The sequence below is a fragment of the Pseudochaenichthys georgianus genome, chromosome 5 (assembly GCF_902827115.2).
Source record: "Pseudochaenichthys georgianus chromosome 5, fPseGeo1.2, whole genome shotgun sequence".
NCBI lineage: Eukaryota > Metazoa > Chordata > Actinopteri > Perciformes > Channichthyidae > Pseudochaenichthys > Pseudochaenichthys georgianus.
In genome coordinates, this window is record NC_047507.1 from 33,521,763 (window position 1) to 33,541,750 (window position 19,988).

Consider the following 19,988-nt stretch of genomic DNA (forward strand, 5'->3'; position numbering starts at 1 on the left):
GTAATCGGCTGTACAGTAGTCAATTGTACACGTATAAGATTTACTTTGATGGTTTTATTATGTCCTTATTTGATTGTTATTTCTTTTTATGTCTTGATTTTTCCGTATGTTGCATTATTGGAGGAGCCTGTGACTAAGCAGTAGCTGCAGATGACCATAAAGCCTGTAAATCTCGATTCTTACCTCGGTCCATTTGTCTCCCCCTGTGCTCTGCAGCAGCACACACAAAGGATCAGACTTTGATCCGACATCTTTATCCAGCAGGTCAGTGCAGGAGACACACAGCTCCACTTTAGTGACACAGTCCGTCATCTGAGGGGCACAGACAGAGACCATCAGACCACACTCAATGCAACAGAAAACTAAATTAGATCTGACTGATCGTTTAATAACACTTGTCAAGCTAAATCCCATGATTATCATTGTTAAATTGCAACATGTTCTTGTTGCAGATTGTCAGTTGGGAGTACTTGTTTTCTCTGTGTTAAGCATGTGACAGTAAGTTGAACATGTGTGGCTTTTGCACTCGGACAAAACCAGCAGCGGGAAGATGCCAACGTAATAAACCACTTAAGTGATTGCACTAAGCTCTACACCAACTATTGCGGCAGTAATCTTAAACAAAGTGCCGCGAGGGACTAAACAAGAGAAAAAACACTGGACGCGCAAAAACTCAGTCTTTCCAACACAGTATGCGTTTGACCTTTTATTTCCTTTCCAAAAATGCAATATTCCATATCCATGTACGTATCTCCTTGTATGCGTGCCTGAGTGCCTGCGTGAGTGCGTGCGGTCAACAAAAAGTGTCCTGCTCTAGCTCACTCCCCCATCTATTGCCAGGTGCACAGGTAAAAGCAACCGGATATAAGCACAAACGTCACCACCCCAATGCAATGACACGCCCACCACCTATAGTGACTCAAAAAACATGTATCTTAACAAACACAGAAATGGCTTCATTTGTGGCTCCTACATTCCGGCCCCTAATTATATCAACATAATAATTACATAACTGAAAAATTATGTAGGAGACAATCAAGGAAAACACTTTTAAGGATAAAACGTCCTTTTGTTAAAGTGTCCTTTTCTTCTTTAGGCAAAAAATAGAAAATAAAATAAAAAAAGATATAGTTTGTTAGCCTATGAAGGAGTGATCTTTACTATCACTTAATAAAAAATCGGAAAAAACGTCAATGTCAAGGTCTATGAAGTTCACTAATATCCTCACGGCTCTTCTGCTTCCTGTAGAAGGAAGATCTTTGTGATAGGCCTGTCCAGATAGCTTGTTTTTGTCTTCACCCCTGTCCTCTTCTGTCTGGAATGGTTTGTACAATCCTTCCTGTAAGCCATGAATTGCGAGGTGCTGAGTCATCGACTATGACTCCAACCAGTGTGCTGGTAAGATCTGGTCCCTGTAGGAGCTGCGCATTCAGCGATGTTCCCTGGAATGTAGCTGCACAGTCAAATACGACCCTGATCTTTTTCTTCTTTGGGTGGTATACACCGTGGTGTGGTATATACCATACCCTGCCGTCACTGCGTTCCAGATCCATAACTGGCACTTTCTCTGCATAGCCCTTTGAAAGGATGTCATTCATGAAAGCGGTGTAATCAGCATGAAATGAAACATCTTTATCAAACCTCTCTTTGAGGCTCAGTGTACGTTGTTCTGCTACTCTCCTGTTGTTTGGCATACTAACATCCCCTTGCCTTAAAGGTAAGCCAATACAGTAATGGCCATCCATCAACTTAGCAGACTTTGTGACGTACTCCATAAAGTGACAGTCCTCTCTTGACGGTCCCATCTGCTCATCCTGACTGCACTCAGGGAAATCAGCCTTTAGCTGCTGCTTCCACAGATCTTCAAGGGTTGCAACAGATATCCTATTGACAGTGACATCTGGCTGTCCACAAGTCATTTCACTTCTCCTGTCTCCTCTGAGAGGTCCATTGACAGTCCAACACAGCATAGTTTTGACTGCGTATGGGCCTCCGTCTACACTCCGAATAACTTCCCATGGCTCCAGTGCCTGAGGAACATTAGTCCCAATCAACAGGTCCACATCTGAATCAATCTCAGTAATCATTACATGTTTCAGGTGTGGCCATCTCTGAGGTCTTTCTGACGAGGAATGTGGCCTCGATGAACTGGCATAGTTTTCTGGGTGTAGGTGTCAGGCAGCTCACAATAACGACTGCTGTCTAATCCAGCCACATGCAGGTCAGAAACAATGTGACTTCCAACTATTTCCTCCTGACCCATTGTCCGAAGGAGAATGTCTGTTCTTCTTCCCCTGAGATTCAGTTGTTCATCAGCCGCTCGTGCAGAATGATGCTGAGCTCCCGGGATCCAGGAAGGCATGTTATGATTGTTTCATGTCCCTTCTTAGACTTTACTTGAATAGGCACTATGGAGAGAGTACAATCTGGCTCACCGGCCCTGTAAGACCACTGGACTGAACGGAGATCAGAGCACTGCTTACAGCTTTTCCTTTAGCTTGCATTGTGTCAGTTTCTTTCTCTTTCTGATAGATATGAAGTATGCTTGGGTGCTTCAGACTGCATACTTTGCACGAGAGGTGTTTCCTGCAGTCTTTACTCATGTGCCCAATACACAAGCATCCAAAACACACACCATGTTCCCTCAAGAAAGCGATTTTCTCACTATGAGCCTTCTTTCCAGTTGAACACACAGATGTATGTCCACCTCCACAAAACAGGCACACACTTGGTATCTAGTGAGCCTCTCTCCTTCATTCTTATTCCAGGTTCCACTTTCTGGCTGTCGTAATAGTAGTAGCAAAGCTGCTTCCCCTCATCCTTGAACGAGGTTCAAATGTAGCTTTCCTCACATCTTTGTTGGCTGCTGGTGGAGTATCCTGTATATCTCCAAACAGTGGATCGCTCACAATATCCACCTGTCTTTCAATGAAGTGAACAATATCAGTGAATGTAGCTCTCCGGCCCTGCCTTTTCTGCAAGTCATAGACCAGGGTTCTCCATTTGTCCCTATATTTGTAGGGCAACTTTTTTATGATGGCTAGCATATTGCTAGGCATGTTCAACTCACACATGTATTCCAACTCTTCCATGACATTGCAGCATCCTCTCAGAAAGAGACCGTAAGCTTGCAGAGCTCGCACATCTTCTACTCGTATTGGCTGCCATGAAAGAGCCTTTTCCATGTAAGCTGAAACTATTTTCTGTGCATTACCAAAATGCTCCTGTAGCAAAGCCTTTGCTTTGGCATATCCTCTGTCATGAGCCATTTGTTGACTTAATATTGCAGCAGTAATCTTAAACAAAGTGCCGCGAGGGACTAAACAAGAGAAAAAACACTGTGGACGCGCAAAAACTCAGTCTTTCCAACACAGTATGCGTTTGACCTTTTATTTCCTTTCCAAAAATGCAATATTCCATATGAATGTACGTATCTCCTTGTATGCGTGCCTGAGTGCCTGCGTGAGTGCGTGCGTGAGTGCGGTCAACAAAAATGGTCCTTCTCTAGCTCACTCCCCCATCTATTCACAGCTGCATAGGTAAAAGCAACCGGATATAAGCACACACGTCACCACCCCAATGCAATGACACGCCCACCACCTATAGTGAACAAAAAAACATGTATCTTAACAAACACAGAAAGGCCTTCATATGTGGCTCATACACCAACAATAAAAACATAAAAACCAATATCTACAGCTGCAGACTTTCACTGTAGTCAGTTCACTGCTTCGCCACAGAGATAATAAAGTGACAAACAGTAAGAAAGTAGACAGTATCATTTTATTGGAGTCATAAAGTGTTCTGCTAACCGGTTCCTTACTTATCTCATCTTTTACCGTACATACCAACCGTCACATCTCTTTTACACATGCAAAGGAGGAGGCAGCCAGTCCTCCAACAGGCACTGAATTCAAGTACACAGCTAAAGCCTCGGAGAATCTTGTTCAACAACTGTTATATTCGAGGCGGGGCTCTCTGTGGAGGAGAACCCCTCTGAAGAGAATGTGTTATGTGTCTGGAAAATATATTATGTGACCTGAATGTGTCAGCAGGAAGGGATGAAATACTGAGATGTACGGTTACTTTTATACTTTAAGTGCATTTTGCTTATACTTAAGTATAAAAGTAACTTCATGAATGTTTGTCTTTGACTTTTAATTGTGTTATTTATACTTTCTCATATTTCTCTGCCACAGTTGACAATATGCATTAACAACAGTGTGGTTTGACAAGCACAGCACCATGACTTTCATTTGGGGGGGTTAGGGTATGTGTATGTGTGTTTCATTTCTGTCGGATCCAAGTTTCTTTCAGCCCTGGTTTTTGTTCCGTTTCTATTTATTTGAATTGATTTTCTTTGTTTTTTTTTGTCAGACTTTCCCTAGGTTTGTTGACACTACTTTAAGTAGGTTTATACTTCGACTCCATTATTATTAAGAGGCACATTTGCACTTTTACCTCCACTACAATTATTTAGCAGCAATAGTAACTTTTCAGATTAAGACTAGTTTTATAAATATGATGCATTATGACAGACCTAAACTATCTAACAATATATGATGCAGACCAAATTAGAGTCCATTCAACAAACTACAAAATAGATTCATAATCCTTTAATAAAACACTGACAGAGGCACATTCTTCAAATGTAGTACTTTAACTTTGGATACTTAAAATACCTTAAGCTACTTGTCCATTTTTGAATGCAGGACTTTTACTTCTAAAGAGTAATTTTAATGTGTAGTAAAGCTGCTTCTATTTAAGTACATCCATGGGATACTTTTTACATCTATCTGATCATAAACACACCCAATCGAAGAAGTCAACTGAACACAGACAGTTTAAATGACACAAATTAACCCAAACTACTGCTGGTGTCCTACAAGTTGACCTGACGTTCACTAAACAAATAAGAAAAGCTCTCAGGAGACTGAAATGTAATCGTCTTATTTCACATATTCATTATCTGAGCGAGCAGGGCCCAAAGGCAACATCAGCACTTGAAGGCAACACCCACATGAGACTGAAAGGAAGTTAGCTGAGGCAGTAACAAATAGTCCCCAGCCAAAGCAGAACGGTAAACACACCAGTCATCTTTCTCGTCTTACAAACACAACACATTGTCATATAAACTTTGTAAACCACCTTATCAGCCCGGATATTTTTATCTTCTTCAGACCACAAGAACAAACACCAGGGAGGAGGAAAAACTACTCGAGAGTCCGTAACAGGAAACGACATGTTTTGAAAACAGTAAACAAACCTGGGAAAGCACTCACCTTTACCTGGACACTCCGTTAGACTCCTTTTTAAGATTAACTACAGCTAAATTATTTTAACTGTATCTGAAACAAAAATCAGCAGCTCGTCGCCGTTCAGCAGTTTGCTAAAAGGGAGCGGCACACAGACATATACGCACTGATTGGCCAAGCAACTACACGTCTACGTTCTGATTGGACAAACGGCTTCACATCCGTGTCCTGATTGGACAAGTCCAATGTCATTCACGCCCTAGGTTTATACGTTTTTCCAGTTTACAGCAGCAACAACAAAGACTTCCGAACCAACTCCTTCAAAATAAAAGCGGCGGCACCACCACAAGTCAAATCAGTTCCTACAAACAGATTTTTCTGCAATAATAATCTTATAGTTTTTTTTCTGTTCATTTCAAGCAAACTCCAGCAACACAAGAAGTATAAACAATACATTTGTTTTATGTCACATGTCCAAAGACCATGGACGTAGGAGCGTAAAAAGAAACCAGAAAAGCAGCGTAGGTTGAAATTAGGCAGCTTGTAGCAAGTTATGTGTTCCTCTTGACAAATAGATTGACGAAATGCAGAAAGGATTGGTCATTTGCAGTCGACCAGCCATTTATAACAATGTGGCTTTGCCCTATTTCATGAGCTTCTGAATCAAGATGCCACAAAGCCAAACAAAAGAGGCCAAACACCAAGCAACACTTGCAGTATAAACATAAACTTTATCAATTGTATTTAAGTATTGAGTTTTTTGAAAAAAAGGAATTTAATATATTATTTCTTTGGCTAGGAGCAGTTCAAATGTGTCCTTTTTAAAAATTGTTATATACCACTTTATGTGGAGATTTCCATCCCATTAAGAACTTTCAGCAAAATCTTCCTTTTGGAGGTCAAGATTGAACTTCAAAACTCACTGGTAAAAAATGTAATGTGTGTTTCAAATCAAACACTACAATACTAAATATGCCATTAACAGATGTAATGTTCAAATACATACCATGTCAAATCAGTATGCCAAAAATACCAGAATGTCAAAGTAGATGATCATCAAGAACAGGGGTGTCAAACTCAAATGCACAGTGGGCCAACATTAAAAAATCGGTACTAATCGAGGGCCGGACTGGTTCAATGTTTATTGCAAAACTTATTGAAATGAACTTATTGCACATATTAAACCTGGAACTAACAAAGCTTAAATTATTGCCTACAACATTAAACATTAAATAATCAGTCATTTCTCATGGCTCTATCTGCAGCTTTTCCTTAGTCATTTCTTATGATTACATTTTCCCACAGGCCAACAACAGCTTCAAAAAAACTGTTTCCCTCAAAGAGAAAACCAAACATGCCCTGTTGTCTCAAGAAACAAAGTGCAGAAGGAAAAATCCATTAAAACTCAGTGTGCTGCTCTGTGATGCTAGTTCAAGCCAGATACTTGGCATCTCATTTTGGGTGCAAGTTCATAATGTTTGGGGTCAGGCTCTGAGCTGAGGAAATCCTCAGGATTCAGTGAAGGTGCAATATACCGGCGGGCCAGATCTAATAGTAATTAGAAATTATCCTGCGGGCCGAAATTAAATCCACCAAGGGCCTGATTTGGCCCCCGGGCCTTGAGTTTGACACATGTGATCAAGAGGGTCAAAGTTAATATTGCAATGTTACATTATGAAGCAGTATGTCCCAATTGTATGAATACTGCATGCAACAGTGCATACTTTGTAAGTGCAGGTGCAGCATGTACAAAAAGGAAAAACGTGTGCAATGTGGAAAAGTAAATGTGCTTTTATGTTGAAGGGCAGACTCTCAAACCGGAAGTACTGTTGTTAAAGCTAAAAGCACTCTGTCTGAAAATCAGCTTTACTGAGATAAGAGAGAACACAGGAAAGTCTCAGAAGTATAATGGGGATCAGAATACACAGCAGAACAAACTCAACACAGCAGGATCCATCCTCCTCATAGAAACAACACAGTTTAATCGTGTTCATCCTTTGCAGTAGAGACACAGTGAAGTCAGAAAGGGCAGCAGCACGTCACATCGCTAATGAGAGACAGGACAGAAAAGACCAAACATAGAAAAATACAGTTCTCAGAAAACAAAAAGGCATCATCTCAATAACCAGTGTCCTGTACATGGCAAACACACACACACGCACACTCCTGCCACAGCCGTCTTTGACTTCATCCTCTATTGACCCAATTCCCTGGAGAGAAACATAGTCATAATCATACAGCTTTAATAAAGAGCACTGACAATGTGATCCTGTCAGATGGACTTGGGAGGGAATAAAAGGGACAACTGGATTCTACTTAATTGTTGTAATTTACCTTGATAAATAAAAATAAATTACTCAAAACGATATCAGTAATTCTTTAATAATCCTTAAACAGGAAGTGTTTAGTGACAGTCTCAAAATTACGTTTATTATGCAACTGGACTGAGCTACTGTACATCACAGCACCAGAGCACTAAAGCTATTTAAAACATGTTTATGGATAAATGGATTTTAGAATTTGCTGGTAAATAAGCAGAAGAGAATGGCCCTATATGCAAACATCTACAGATCACTATCCTACACATGGCACCCTCTTCTTTGAAAGTCTATATAGATCTATTGTAGCGGTAGTCCCATTACTCTAATTCTACATATTGTAAAATGCCTGAACATTAGGCATATTATTTATAGTATCTCTAACTGAGCCAACACTGTGAAAGTCATTGTTAACTTAATGTGGCCTTAGTTTACAAATGTTATTGTCTCTCAAGGACAAAGAGATGCTGCTCTCTGCTAAATGCATTGAGTGCCTATTTATTGTTGATTCATAAGTTAGTACCTTTCTTACATATTTTACTTTTTGGTTTAATGATGTATATGTATTCAGTTTATATATTTAAAAACTAAAAGGTCCATTGCAGAGTGGAGATCTACTGAAGCAAACAGAGACAATGCAGACAGTTTTAATAGATAACCATTTATGATTAACAATTTTGTATCAGTTATATTTTTTATAAAAATGTAATAAAAGGAAAAGATAAAGCAAATTATTTGGCAATATATATCGGCCATTGGCTGGCATGCTCAAATACAATCGGCATCAGCCGCTGAGAAATATTGATCGACCAATACTCTACAGGCCACTGGTTTGTTATAGTCTAGTGTTATTATTGGTAATTCTTCATCTTTTAAATGGAGCATCTTTGTATCCGTCACTCACCTGAATGTCTTTCTTCTGTCTTTCTATTGATCCAATCAGAGGAAAAGGGGGGGGGGGGGGGACACCTCAGCAGGTGAATGCTTGATATATCAGTGTCAGTACATCTGTCACCCACTCACCACACAAGACTCACTGTTCAGACTTACATCCTTTCAGAAAATACATCTGTCATCAGGATTTTTTCTTTCATGCCAATGCATTTCTCCAGTCACTAAGTGCTAAACACAGACACAATCATCTTACCAACAACTACTTCGTCCAGACAGGGTTTCAGTTGACTTTATTAAAGCCGTGTTATCAGTTTCTATCTCAAACACACACTTGCATGCACAGCCGGATGGAAATTGGTCATCATTGTTACCATGTTTGGAGGTTAACCATTCCTGAAGACTCTTCAGCCAAAACACTTTTTAAACGGATGCTTCCTGCTTTTTAGGTTGAGTACTATGAACCTGTTAGAGAGCTATATTGAATTATAAATCTGCAGCATAAATAACATAACAGAAGCAGAAAACGGCTACAGTGATTAATTAGATTTAGATCAAAATAGTTGAAATCTATCATAAAGCACCTATTCACGCAAAAACAATACAATTTGTGTATTATTTAGTCACAGGCCAGGTTTAACAACAGAGAGCTAGAACTAAAAAGATGTACGTCAGAAAGTTTCACATCCATCCGTCATCCCTCAGCTGAGCTACTGGAGCACCCCATGGTTTGGAACCAACTGATTGTCTTGGGATAATTGATGCTCCCCTTGTTTTTCTCATGCCATTAGGAAACAGGAAGTATACACCGTTTCATATCATTGGTACCACTTCTAATGGGTCATGTCCAGTTACAGATCATCTTTGGAGCTACTTTCAGAATGACAACAGTAGTGCATACCAGAGTTATGTGACAGAATTGATTTAAATTCTGTTAGTGAAAGAAAAATCTGATTACCAATGTTATCCAACATTACATAGCTGACTTTAACATAAGACCAAGTACCTATGCTACTTACAGTGTATGCATATAGCAAAGAAACCGTATGGCCTGTAAAAACTTGATGGACTTTTTGATGGCCACCAATGTAGCAGCACACAGGGATTAGTCCCTGTGTGTCAAGATGGCAAGAACACAACTGTGGGAATAAAGTGATGTGACTCACAATTGAGCTAGAGCCACTGACGCTCTGCTAATCCACTCTAGGAGGATGTTAGGGGCGAGGTGATGATTAGGTTCTAATGTAATAACTGCACAATTAAGTACATAAAGTTTAGTCTTTTTTACATTCAATGTTTTCTTACATCCATGTGTTCAGAAACAAAGCTTGATTTAAATGTAACCGAACTTTAATATGACCCCATCTGATTGATGTGGGCACTTTCTTGAGAACATGTAATCATTTAATCTGCCATTTATCACTCCTGGAGTTGCCTAATGTCAAATGACATTAGCTGTTATGTTACCAAAACAAGATTCGCTGCAGGAAAATCTTGAGGTGGATTTGCGAGGAAATACACAAGTGGTTCACAAACAACTTCTACAATTAACGCAAGGAGTTAAACAGCGTATTAGCAACCCAGCAGCTCTCAGCTATAGCATGCATGCTAAGAGTTATTTTAAGTACCTTATATTTCATGAAGATGTTGAAGAGAAGATCATCTGTATTCCAATTAAAACCCAACCAGGCTTCCAAAGTTTTACAACATTAAGAAATACGCAATTAAGTGAAATGTAACCATTATTCAGAAAAGTTTCCATCATCAGAAGTGAAGAGCAGACAGTCAGAGAGGAGCTGATCGCAGGAGCGTCCTTTATTAGCCAAAGCAAAGGAGACCCACATCATCTATGGTTATACAAGTTTGTTCACACTGACAATAGACAAACAAAAAGAAGCTTGAAGGTGGAAACATCCAACACATTATCAAACATGTACAACAGAAATCTACCAAACAAACAAAAATCGCTACAGACTTTATCCGAAAGCAGTCCAAACACCGATGAGCATGTGCTGCAGAAGAGGAGGGAGGGGCATTGTTCAAACACAGCAACATCAGAAAAGATTCAGCGGCCAAGTCATGATTATTTACAAAATAAAAGTATGTCCATCACGCATCCTCCATATAGCAACAGAGCAGTGTTGCAACCTTTTACCATAGCAACGACACTTACGGTCTGTATAATTCTTACCATAGCAACAGAGCATAAACATTTCACGATGGTATCGTAGCTTTTAATCATAATTTTAACACAGCAATAGAAAATGGGAGAAATAGAGAACCAACACTTCACCTTCCTTGGTGTAAACGCTGTATCATCTACAAGCATATTTATCATGGCATCAGAGCACATGAAGATTTTAACATAGCAACAGAGCATGTAAAGATTATACCCATGGAAACATATTCATCATAGCAACACACTGTGGTATTTCATCATCAATTTTTCAAAAGCAACAGAGCATGATTAGGCATTAGCATAGCAACAGAGCATGTACATTTGAAACCTCAGCAGCGCGGCATGTTTAAGCGCATACAGCGACAATGTTTGTCAACCTCAATCATGCTAAGTATAAGAACAAAACAGGACAACCTTGGACATGATGTGCACAAGGCTGCACTGGAAACAGGGCAAAAAAGCAGACAAAGTATCTTCAAACATATACATAATCATTTTTCATCAGTCAGTTTGTGCTAGCAGAGTCAGTGAAGGAGCGGCAGAAAAGAACTAATTCTGGATCAAGTCAGGGGTGGGCTTACCTACCATTATCTATACAAAGCTGGAGGGGCTTTAGTAATGACTGACAATCTGCGGCAAGGTCAAAACTGGGCTATTGGTTTAATACCAGAATATGGTAATATGGTATGTTGCACTCATTTGGTGTTAGGGTTACAGTTCAGATGGGAGTCACATGTTTTTTATGAGTCTGCTTTGGGTGGGGCTTTAACCAAGGCTTATCTTGACTTTGCGTGCTCCAATAGGTCGGTCATTGAGGTCCATGACAGCGGCAGAGGCCTCCTCATGGTTTTGAAAGGCAACCATGGCCTCGCCAGTTGGCAGACCTTTCTCACTGAACTGCAGGCAGACTGAGCCTTGTAGCACCTGGTAGCCATAAAAGAAGTCCATGATCTCGTCTACGGTAACAGTGAATGGCATATTCTGAAGCTTTACAATTGTCGGGCCAGGGGCACCTCGTTGACCGTTGGGATTGCTAGATCCTCCAGGGGCCGGCTGGTTACGGTGACCTTCAGCTCCTGGACTGAACGCCTGTGGCCCACCAGTAGCCCCACCCCCTGGACGTCCTTGATTGTTGTTAGCCCCTACCCCTCTATTCTGACCACCTCCACCTGCTTTTCTGTTGACATTGTCAAAGGACACTAACCCTCTTAGCCCATCTTGGTTGAAAGAAGCGCCTCCTGCAACTCCGGGTCGAAAGCCTGGTGGCTCCATGATCGGAGCTCCAGGAAGACCAGCAATTAGTGGAGGAGCCATCCCCATATTTATATCTCCCAACCCTGCTGCAAGGGGTGGTAGAGGAGGAGGGCCTGCCAGCCCGTTCCCTGGGGCTGAGAATGGACTCACAAAGGGGGCATTGTTTAGGTTCCCCATTGTGTTTCTGAGAAAGTTAAACTCCTCCCCACTAATTCCCGTAAATGGGTTTATCTGGGGTTGCTGGGGAGAAGGCTGGGACTGCTGGTGCTGGTTCTGATTTAGATTTTGGTTCGGCTGGGTCTGGTTGCGTTGTCCCCTCTTATTCTGGGGAGGGGGGTTCCTCTCAATTTCCTTCATCTGCTCAAAGGTTACCAGGTGGACAAATGCATCACGACCGTTGAGTTTTTGTCGGTGCAGTCTTTCACTTTTTCGGGCGTCTTCCTCTGTGCGCAGCTGGAAGATTGCTTGACCTAAACCATTACCATGGCTATCTGTCAATACCTTTAGGGTGTCCTCGTACAGCCCTACACCCTCCAGGAAGGCACGGACATCCTTCTTGGAGACATTGTAAGGGATGTTGGTGATGTGGGCACAGTTCCTGGGAACTTTTGAACCGTCCTGGTTCTTGCCATCACCCTGTGATGCTTCACGTTTGCGAATGCTGTCTATCTTTTCAAGCATTCCCTTACGGTTGATTGGGTGGACCTGGATAAAGCGAGTGCCCATGTACTGCATATGAGAGCCCAGAGCAATTTTGTAGTCTTGTTCGGTTTTGAACTCAAGGAAGCCTTCTCCTGTGGCTCGTCCATTAGGCCCGTAGGCAATGTAGACACTGTCCTCCAGGACGGATAGATTATTGAAGAATTCCTTAATCTGTTTCTTGTCGGCTTCATAGGGAAGGCCTTTCAGGTAGACACAAAACTCCAGCCGATGTGGAGATCGTGACCTTGCTCGCTGATCTCTACCTCCAGCACCAGCATTACCACGCCGTTGATGCTGGTCCTGTGACTCGTTGCTGTTCATTGATTTGCTGCTATTGTGGGGAACATGGCCCATCATGCTGTCATTGAGACTGGCCCATTGCCGCTCAGAGCCTGGGGTTATCTCAATAAACCGTTGGCCCATCATGCCACCTCCTCGTTTGACAGCTTCAAAGCTGTCCTGGGGTGAGAAGAACTTGACCATAGCCCTGCCAGTTGGCCGACCCTGCCCATCCCTCAGCAGTCGAACCCCATCCACCCCCAGACCCCGGAAAAATTCCCTAACCTCCATCTCTGAGCAAGTGAATGGGAGATTGTGCAGTTGGATAAACAACTCATCTGGGTGGGCCACTCCGGTTCCAGCTGCTGCTGCAGCAGCTGCCTTCATGTGTGCCTGGAGGCCCAGAGAGGCTAGAGGGGAGAGAGGGTTGAACAGCATGGGGTTTGGGGCACCAAGAGGGAGGCCGGAGCCCATTCCTCCTGGGGGAGGGAGGGAGGGGTTGAAGGGAGGCATGGAGGACATGTGGGAGAGATGGGACATAGGAGGCACTGGAGGTCCTTGGGACAGGGGGGAGATAGTGGGCATAGGGGGAAGGGAAGACACTGGAGGAGGAACTGGCATTGTGGGCAGCGTTGGCATGGGGGGCATGGAAGGCATGCTGGGAAGTGGAGGGATGGGTGGTGGGCATGCATTGAGTGATGCCAGAGTTGAGGTGATGGTTTGGGCAGAGCTGTAGCTATTAGGGAAGCTGGGAAGAACACCAACAACCGACTTGTGGCTCGGCGGCTCATGAGATGAGCTTGCTGCTGTCACTGAAGCTGGGTTGTTACCGAAACCTTGGTTTCCATGGCTACTGCTTCTCCCCCCGGTCCCTTGTTGCACTGTGGGTATGGGGATTGTGCCTGCTTGTCGGTGAGCATGTCCTGCAGTTGGTGCAGCTGTCTCCCCAGCACCTGCCCCAGCCTCAAATCTGCGGCGGCTGAGTTCAATCATGTTCTGCATCTCTGTCTTGCTGCTAAGCAACAGGGACACTTTTAAGCCCTTAATAGCCCCACCTGTACGCATCATGCCCAGCCGAGCATCCTCATCAGTTGCAAAGACAATGAAGGCTTCGCCATGCTCACCCCCAACAATGTGAACTCCCCCGTCAGGGATGGTTAGGCCAGAGAAGAAGTGTCTGATGTCCATGGTGCCAGCCACTATAGGCAGACCCTGTAGTCTGATGACTACCGCCATACTGACTGCTAAACAACAGCCCTACAACCTGGGGAGAAAGCAACACTACTGTCAGATGAAGAGCAGAAAAGGGGGGACCAGTGGTTTCCAGATGTTTCCTCAGGAAACTCATCTAAGACTTCATAGGCCAAAAAAGGCTAATCCAACACTTCTTACATTTCAGTTTCTTAAAATTACTCTTTCAATAACTAAAAGAATCATTTTATAACTATATATATGCACCCATTTTTGGGTCCTGACATTTGGAAACCAGTGGTATTTGGAAAAGGTTTGGGGGGATGGGGTGAAACATATGCAGAAATTGACATTCTTCCTCCATCAGCAGCTTTGAAAATGTTTATAATAAACTTGTTTCTGAGCTTTGAAAATGAAGAGATCATGCTACAGTCCGTTTTCAGACATCAGCATGTGATACACACTTTGCAATCTTAAGAGTGAACATGGCATCAGTTCTTGTTTCTAACTTTTTGAAATGTAGCACTTTAAATGTATCCTTATTGTTGTCTAGCATGCAATACAAACATGTTGTTTGGACTTTGAAATATTCTGTGTTGTCAACCTTCATGTATCCGATACAACTTGCAGCTAACTAAACCAATGCAACAAGAGTGTGTATATTTTCACTGTTAAAACAGACACTTAAAATAAATGAGAATGTCAGATTAAATATTGTTGTTCAATGTTTTTGGTTGGCAGGTTGTCCTTAATACATTTACATCTGAATAAAGAAAGAATTGAGAAATTACTGTGTGGTGTATAGTATCAGCCTTGCTTGTAAAAGGTTGTAATTTACCGCAACAAAACACAATAACAAAAAACTAGAAACTAAAGCATAACAACCAACCGATTTTTAAAACTAGCAGTAGGGAAACAAATCTTAGATCAATGAAGCCACTCAACCTGAGTCACACCTTTTCAAAACCAAACTCCAACATTACCTAAGCTGGCATGGTACACAAAATATCAAAACAGACTCAAACTGTCATCCAAAATGGTCAAGTAATAAACAGGAGATTAAACATGCCGAGCTGCAGTCAGCAAGCTATACCCTGCAAAAACCACCAGAAAATACAAGACTGAGGGTCGGAATGATCCTTCTACTGCCTTCATTCTCAAGCAACACCAAATTAGCAAGCAGCACTTTAGCAACTTGTTGTCAAGAGAGCAAGATATCAACCAGCAAATATCATGTTAACACAGGCAGCAGCAGTACCTTTTTCAACCAGAGCAATAAGAACCACCAACATCTTCACAAAAGCGATGTCAGACAGTCGGGAACAAAGCGTTAACGAGAGCAACAGTAGCATCGTGTCAACCAAAGCAACATTAGCATTATATCAACCACAGCAACATTAGCATTATGTTCGAAAGAGCAACATCAGCACCTGATTGACAGCACAGCACTAAAGACAGCAGCTGGTCAGAATAGAAAGCAAACAGAAGTTAGGTTAAAAGCAAGACTGACAAAAACATGTTTGCTGCTTTCACAATCCTCAGACACATTTTCAGCTCTCCGAAACAATCCTGATCCAGGACCATTCTGGACGGACAACCGATATTTCAGGCACGATGAATATCATTAAAGTTGCTGGTAAAAATTGTTGCTATTAAATATACAAACCCTGAACGGGGTGTGTGGCAGCCACCTACAGCCTACCACAGCTTTAGACAAGATGCCAGACATTGACACCATCAATGATTTTAGAAGTCAGCCTCAAACAGACACTTCACACCATCACATGATTATCAGTTTTCCTGACACCTTGAAATTTCAACCTGGACATTCAGTACTCAGGAAGTTCTCCCTCTGGATAATAACCTGCAAACAGTCTGTTTGAAACATCAATGGCAGCAAGAGAGAAAACACAGTAGGAGAGGAAACAGCAACAGCTAATAGTGTCAGAAACAACCAGAGAAAGGTAAAAAGTTGAACTAAGGCTGCAGTTCGCACTCACATAAATAAAGAAAAACAATAGAGTGCATAGAAGACATAAATGAACTTCCTTCAAACAGCCAGAAAACCAGAGAGACATTTCAATCCAATTCAGGATTACATTGAGACGCACTGCCTTGATTTCTCAGTTTAAAGATAGAATAGTGTCCACATGTTGCGCCAAACTTAAAACCCAGCAATCCATACATGAGCCAATTCCAAGCCCAAATCTCAAAAAGACAGGACATAGATAGAGGGTCCATTGTGTTGCAGCTGGAGCACACAGGCACACCATATCCATTCATTTATTTCCGAAGTGACAATTAAAATCCCTGGTTTACTTATAGAACTCAACTGACTTGTACGTGACAGAAACAAATGAAGTACAGCACATATTCCTCTTATCATTCCCTGACTTAACTACAGCCCCTTTCAGGTATTCCTCTCTTTACATAAATGTTACGGAGATATTGGACCTGTAACATTTCTCTAATAATTGATCAAATCAAGTCATTTAAAAAGAAACTTGATTGAAAAACTAGGAAATACTGTTATTTAGCTAATTATTAAGGGACATTCTCAATCAATTTTAAAAAAGCATAGATATAATTAAACCACCAGTCTCAAAACATAATTCTTGTAGAATTCCACGAGTGCATTAACCATTTTTGGAGCCTTTGACAACCAAAAAGAAAAAATATGCATCTGACCAAAGGCATTAATACTAGGGCTGCACGATATTGAAAAAAAACTGACATTGCGGTTTTTTGTTCCCCTGCGATCTGTATTGCGGGGTTTTTTTACCTGTTAAGCCCCAAGGTCCCAGTGGGCACTTTACTTTTTTTTTTACGACACTGTGTCTCAGGGGATCTTAATATTTAAGAACCTATTAATGTGTTATACCAGATTACTGGTATAACAAATAAGAATATGAGAATAATCTCAGCTAATGTACGATACAAACCATTTTTACCAAAACAAAACACAAGTCTCATAAGAAGCATCTAAATGACCCCTGAGCGAAAAATGCTAACGGACTTTGGCACAGAACTCAATCTAAAAGATACCCTTATTACTTATCGTAGCTGCACATACAAGATATCCGATTAAAGCTGAGGTTCCACAGATTATTTAGGTATATAGTATCATCACTGAGTGATCCAAACTCGGACAGGGGAAGCAAACACAGACATCACAACACGTACCTTTACGTAGCTTCTAGGGGAGATGTCTCACCGTAGATGTCAATCTGATCAAAAGACGTGTTCAATGGCATTAAAACGAGAAAAAACGCAGCTGAATAGGTTAATCCATAGGTTTTTAACGTCCCTGTATAAAAAATTATTTCATTTATAATCCATAATTCCATTTTTATGTAAAAATCGCAGAGCAAAAGTTAGCTGCTAATGGTGGCCACCAGAGTGGCTGCTGCTTCCAGTCCTGGCTATGCGGCAGTCTCACTCACACACATTACCAAATAAGGAGTGAGAGTGACGCGTAGCCAAAACTGGAAGCTGCATACACTCTGGTGGCTACCATTAGCAGCTAACTTTTGTGCTCCGATTTTTACATAAAAATGGAATTATGGATTATAAACAATTATAAATTGCTTCAAAGCCACAGATACATTATTAACCTATGGATCAACCGATTCAGCCACGTTTTTTCTCGTTTTAATGCCATTGAACACGTCTTTTGATCAGATTGACAGCTACGGTGAGACGATCTCCCGTAAAAGCTCCGTAAAGGTACGTGTTGTGATGTCTGTGTTTGCTTCCCCTGTTGCGAGATCGGATCGCTTAGATACTATACTTAAATAATCTGTGGAGTCTCAGCTTTAATCGGATATATTGTATGTGCAGTTTCGATAAGTAATAAGGGTATCTTTCTTTCGAATTCTGTGCTAAAGTGCGTTAGCATTTTTTTTTTTTTAATTAATAAAACCGCACGTCCCTGCGGTGTGAATATCGCGCATGCGCGTATCGCGGTTATCGCCATGACACGGTATATCGTTCAGCCCTAATTAATACATTACTTATTTTTACTAAATTAATGACATGCAACATATTTTACAAGTTTAAGGACCTAATCATTTAAATAACGGCTTTTCAAGTGTTCGTACTGGTAAGTTGAATAGCTCAAGAAAGAATGCTGATTTGATAACGTCTCGTTCCTAATGTTAGTCAACAAAAGGATTATTGTGACCTAAAACGTCAAGGAATAACAAAGACGTTGCAGTACTACCGTGTGGCCACTACGAAGATGTTCTTTAACGTCCGGCTAACTTCCCGGGGGCCTGTCTAGCTAGCGTGTTAGCTACATATATTAGGTTGAATAATAATCTATTAAAGGTGGGGTAGGTACATTTCAGAAACCAGCTCGAGTGCACTAAAATGTGAAAGTACACAGCCGAAAAGAATCCTCCCCTTCCTTCAGACTTGCTTACAGAGCACCTCCTCCAACACACATGAACGCGCACATGATGTCAGCAGACTGGTGAAAGTGGCCGCCTGTTGCTGGCGAGTCATTGAAGTACTGCTGCAATGCACGCCCAATGAGGGCACGAGATACATTTGTGCGTGCACGAGATGGAAGGCTGACAGACAGGGCGGCAATCCCGGCTAAACGGATTGGTTGTACTTTTTACAGTATTACGGGTTCCACAGATGAAATTTTTGTATGGATTTTTTGTCAAAGCACTTAAGATATTCATTGCTATCGGGATGTTAAGAGCATTCCATGGAATATAACAAAAAGTGTATCTCGAGCCGGTTTCTGAAACGTACCTACCCCACCTTTAAATGGACCAATATCATGTATGAAATTCATGGCACAATTCAAACAGGATAAAAAATGCTTCGTCTCTCAAAGTTGACCACAGTGCATATTCTTTACGAAATAAGGTCCCATGAGGGACACCGGAGGGCAGGACTTCACTACTCTATGAGTTGACGTCGTGACCATGTGGGTGTGGCTTTTAATCTGCAGTGAAACACGACAAAAAACTGACATCAGACACTAAAGTTGAGAGCTCAAATTCACACACCAGCTTTTTAAACCAACCTGCCAAAACATTAACAAGCAATCATTATATACCCGACAATAAAATTAGACAGCGAGATTCGAACAGTGATACCTAACTAGCTAATTCCCAGCAGAAATACTGAATGAAGCTAATTTAGCTTAGCTAAGCTAACGCATCGTTAGCTACCTAGCTTGTTGTGAATTCTGTTTTGTGTATGTATGTGTTGGACCGGAGCATCGAGCAGCTTTGAGCGGCTCGGCTCCTGGTGTGAGTGCAGAGCGGACTGACGCTGCTTGATTCTTACCGAGAAATTTGTCAACAAACACACTGAGGTTTAACTCATGAACGGAGCTCTTTTCTTCTCTCCTCTCCTCTCTGCTCCGTAGGCTGCTGCATGAAATGTCGGCTCAAACACCGCGATACTAGACGTGATGTTGACGCGAGACTATGGCAAGTGTAGACGCCTCAGCAAAATCGCCCCCTGTAGGCTGAAGAGGGAGTCAAATATATAATAAACGATACATTCCCCTGATTTGTAGTTTATTATCCTAATATACAATACAAATGCATTTTCTCTAAATATGTGATGGAAACTATGTTTTATTCAGTATGATATAACAACTACATAGTTGTATATTATGAAGTGAAATAAATAGAGTTAAAACAGAGGTAATTGCTTCTGCTTATGATTATGGGTCTGTAGTGATACATTGATATGTAACAACACATACAACTTATGTAGTATTATTAATAAAGCATGTGCTATTTACAAAGATTTATTGTATTTTATGCATTATTGTCCCTATTGTTTTTTATTGTGTTTATCAGGATTCTTGTTATCCAGACCAAATACCCCTCAGTAATGGATGTAAGTATGTAACACCCCGATACAAATAAAACAAAAGTTTATTGCATA

General features: G+C 41.4%; 2 protein-coding genes across 2 annotated transcripts in view; both read right to left on the reverse strand.

Moving 5' to 3' along the window:
• cpne1 (copine I) overlaps positions 1 to 19,467 on the reverse strand; it is a 29,444-nt gene extending 9,977 nt beyond the window's left edge. Inside the window, 2 exon segments of the mRNA XM_034082102.2 lie at positions 184 to 312; positions 19,377 to 19,467. Of these exon segments, the coding sequence (XP_033937993.1) occupies positions 184 to 312 (129 nt within the window). The 5' untranslated portion in view covers positions 19,377 to 19,467.
• Positions 10,262 to 19,464, reverse strand: rbm12 (RNA binding motif protein 12). The gene is made up of 2 exons (XM_034082101.2): positions 19,377 to 19,464; positions 10,262 to 14,142 (listed from the first exon to the last, which is right to left on the reverse strand). Exon 2 carries the CDS (start codon positions 14,112 to 14,114, stop codon positions 11,409 to 11,411), a length of 2,706 nt encoding a protein of 901 aa, XP_033937992.1. The 5' UTR covers positions 14,115 to 14,142; positions 19,377 to 19,464; the 3' UTR covers positions 10,262 to 11,408.
• Positions 19,468 to 19,988: the final 521 nt, after the last annotated feature.

Excerpts from the sequence above, each read along its gene's own strand:
- rbm12 (XM_034082101.2), bottom strand. The coding sequence starts at position 14,114 with ATGGCGGTAGTCATCAGACTACAGGGTCTGCCTATAGTGGCTGGCACC.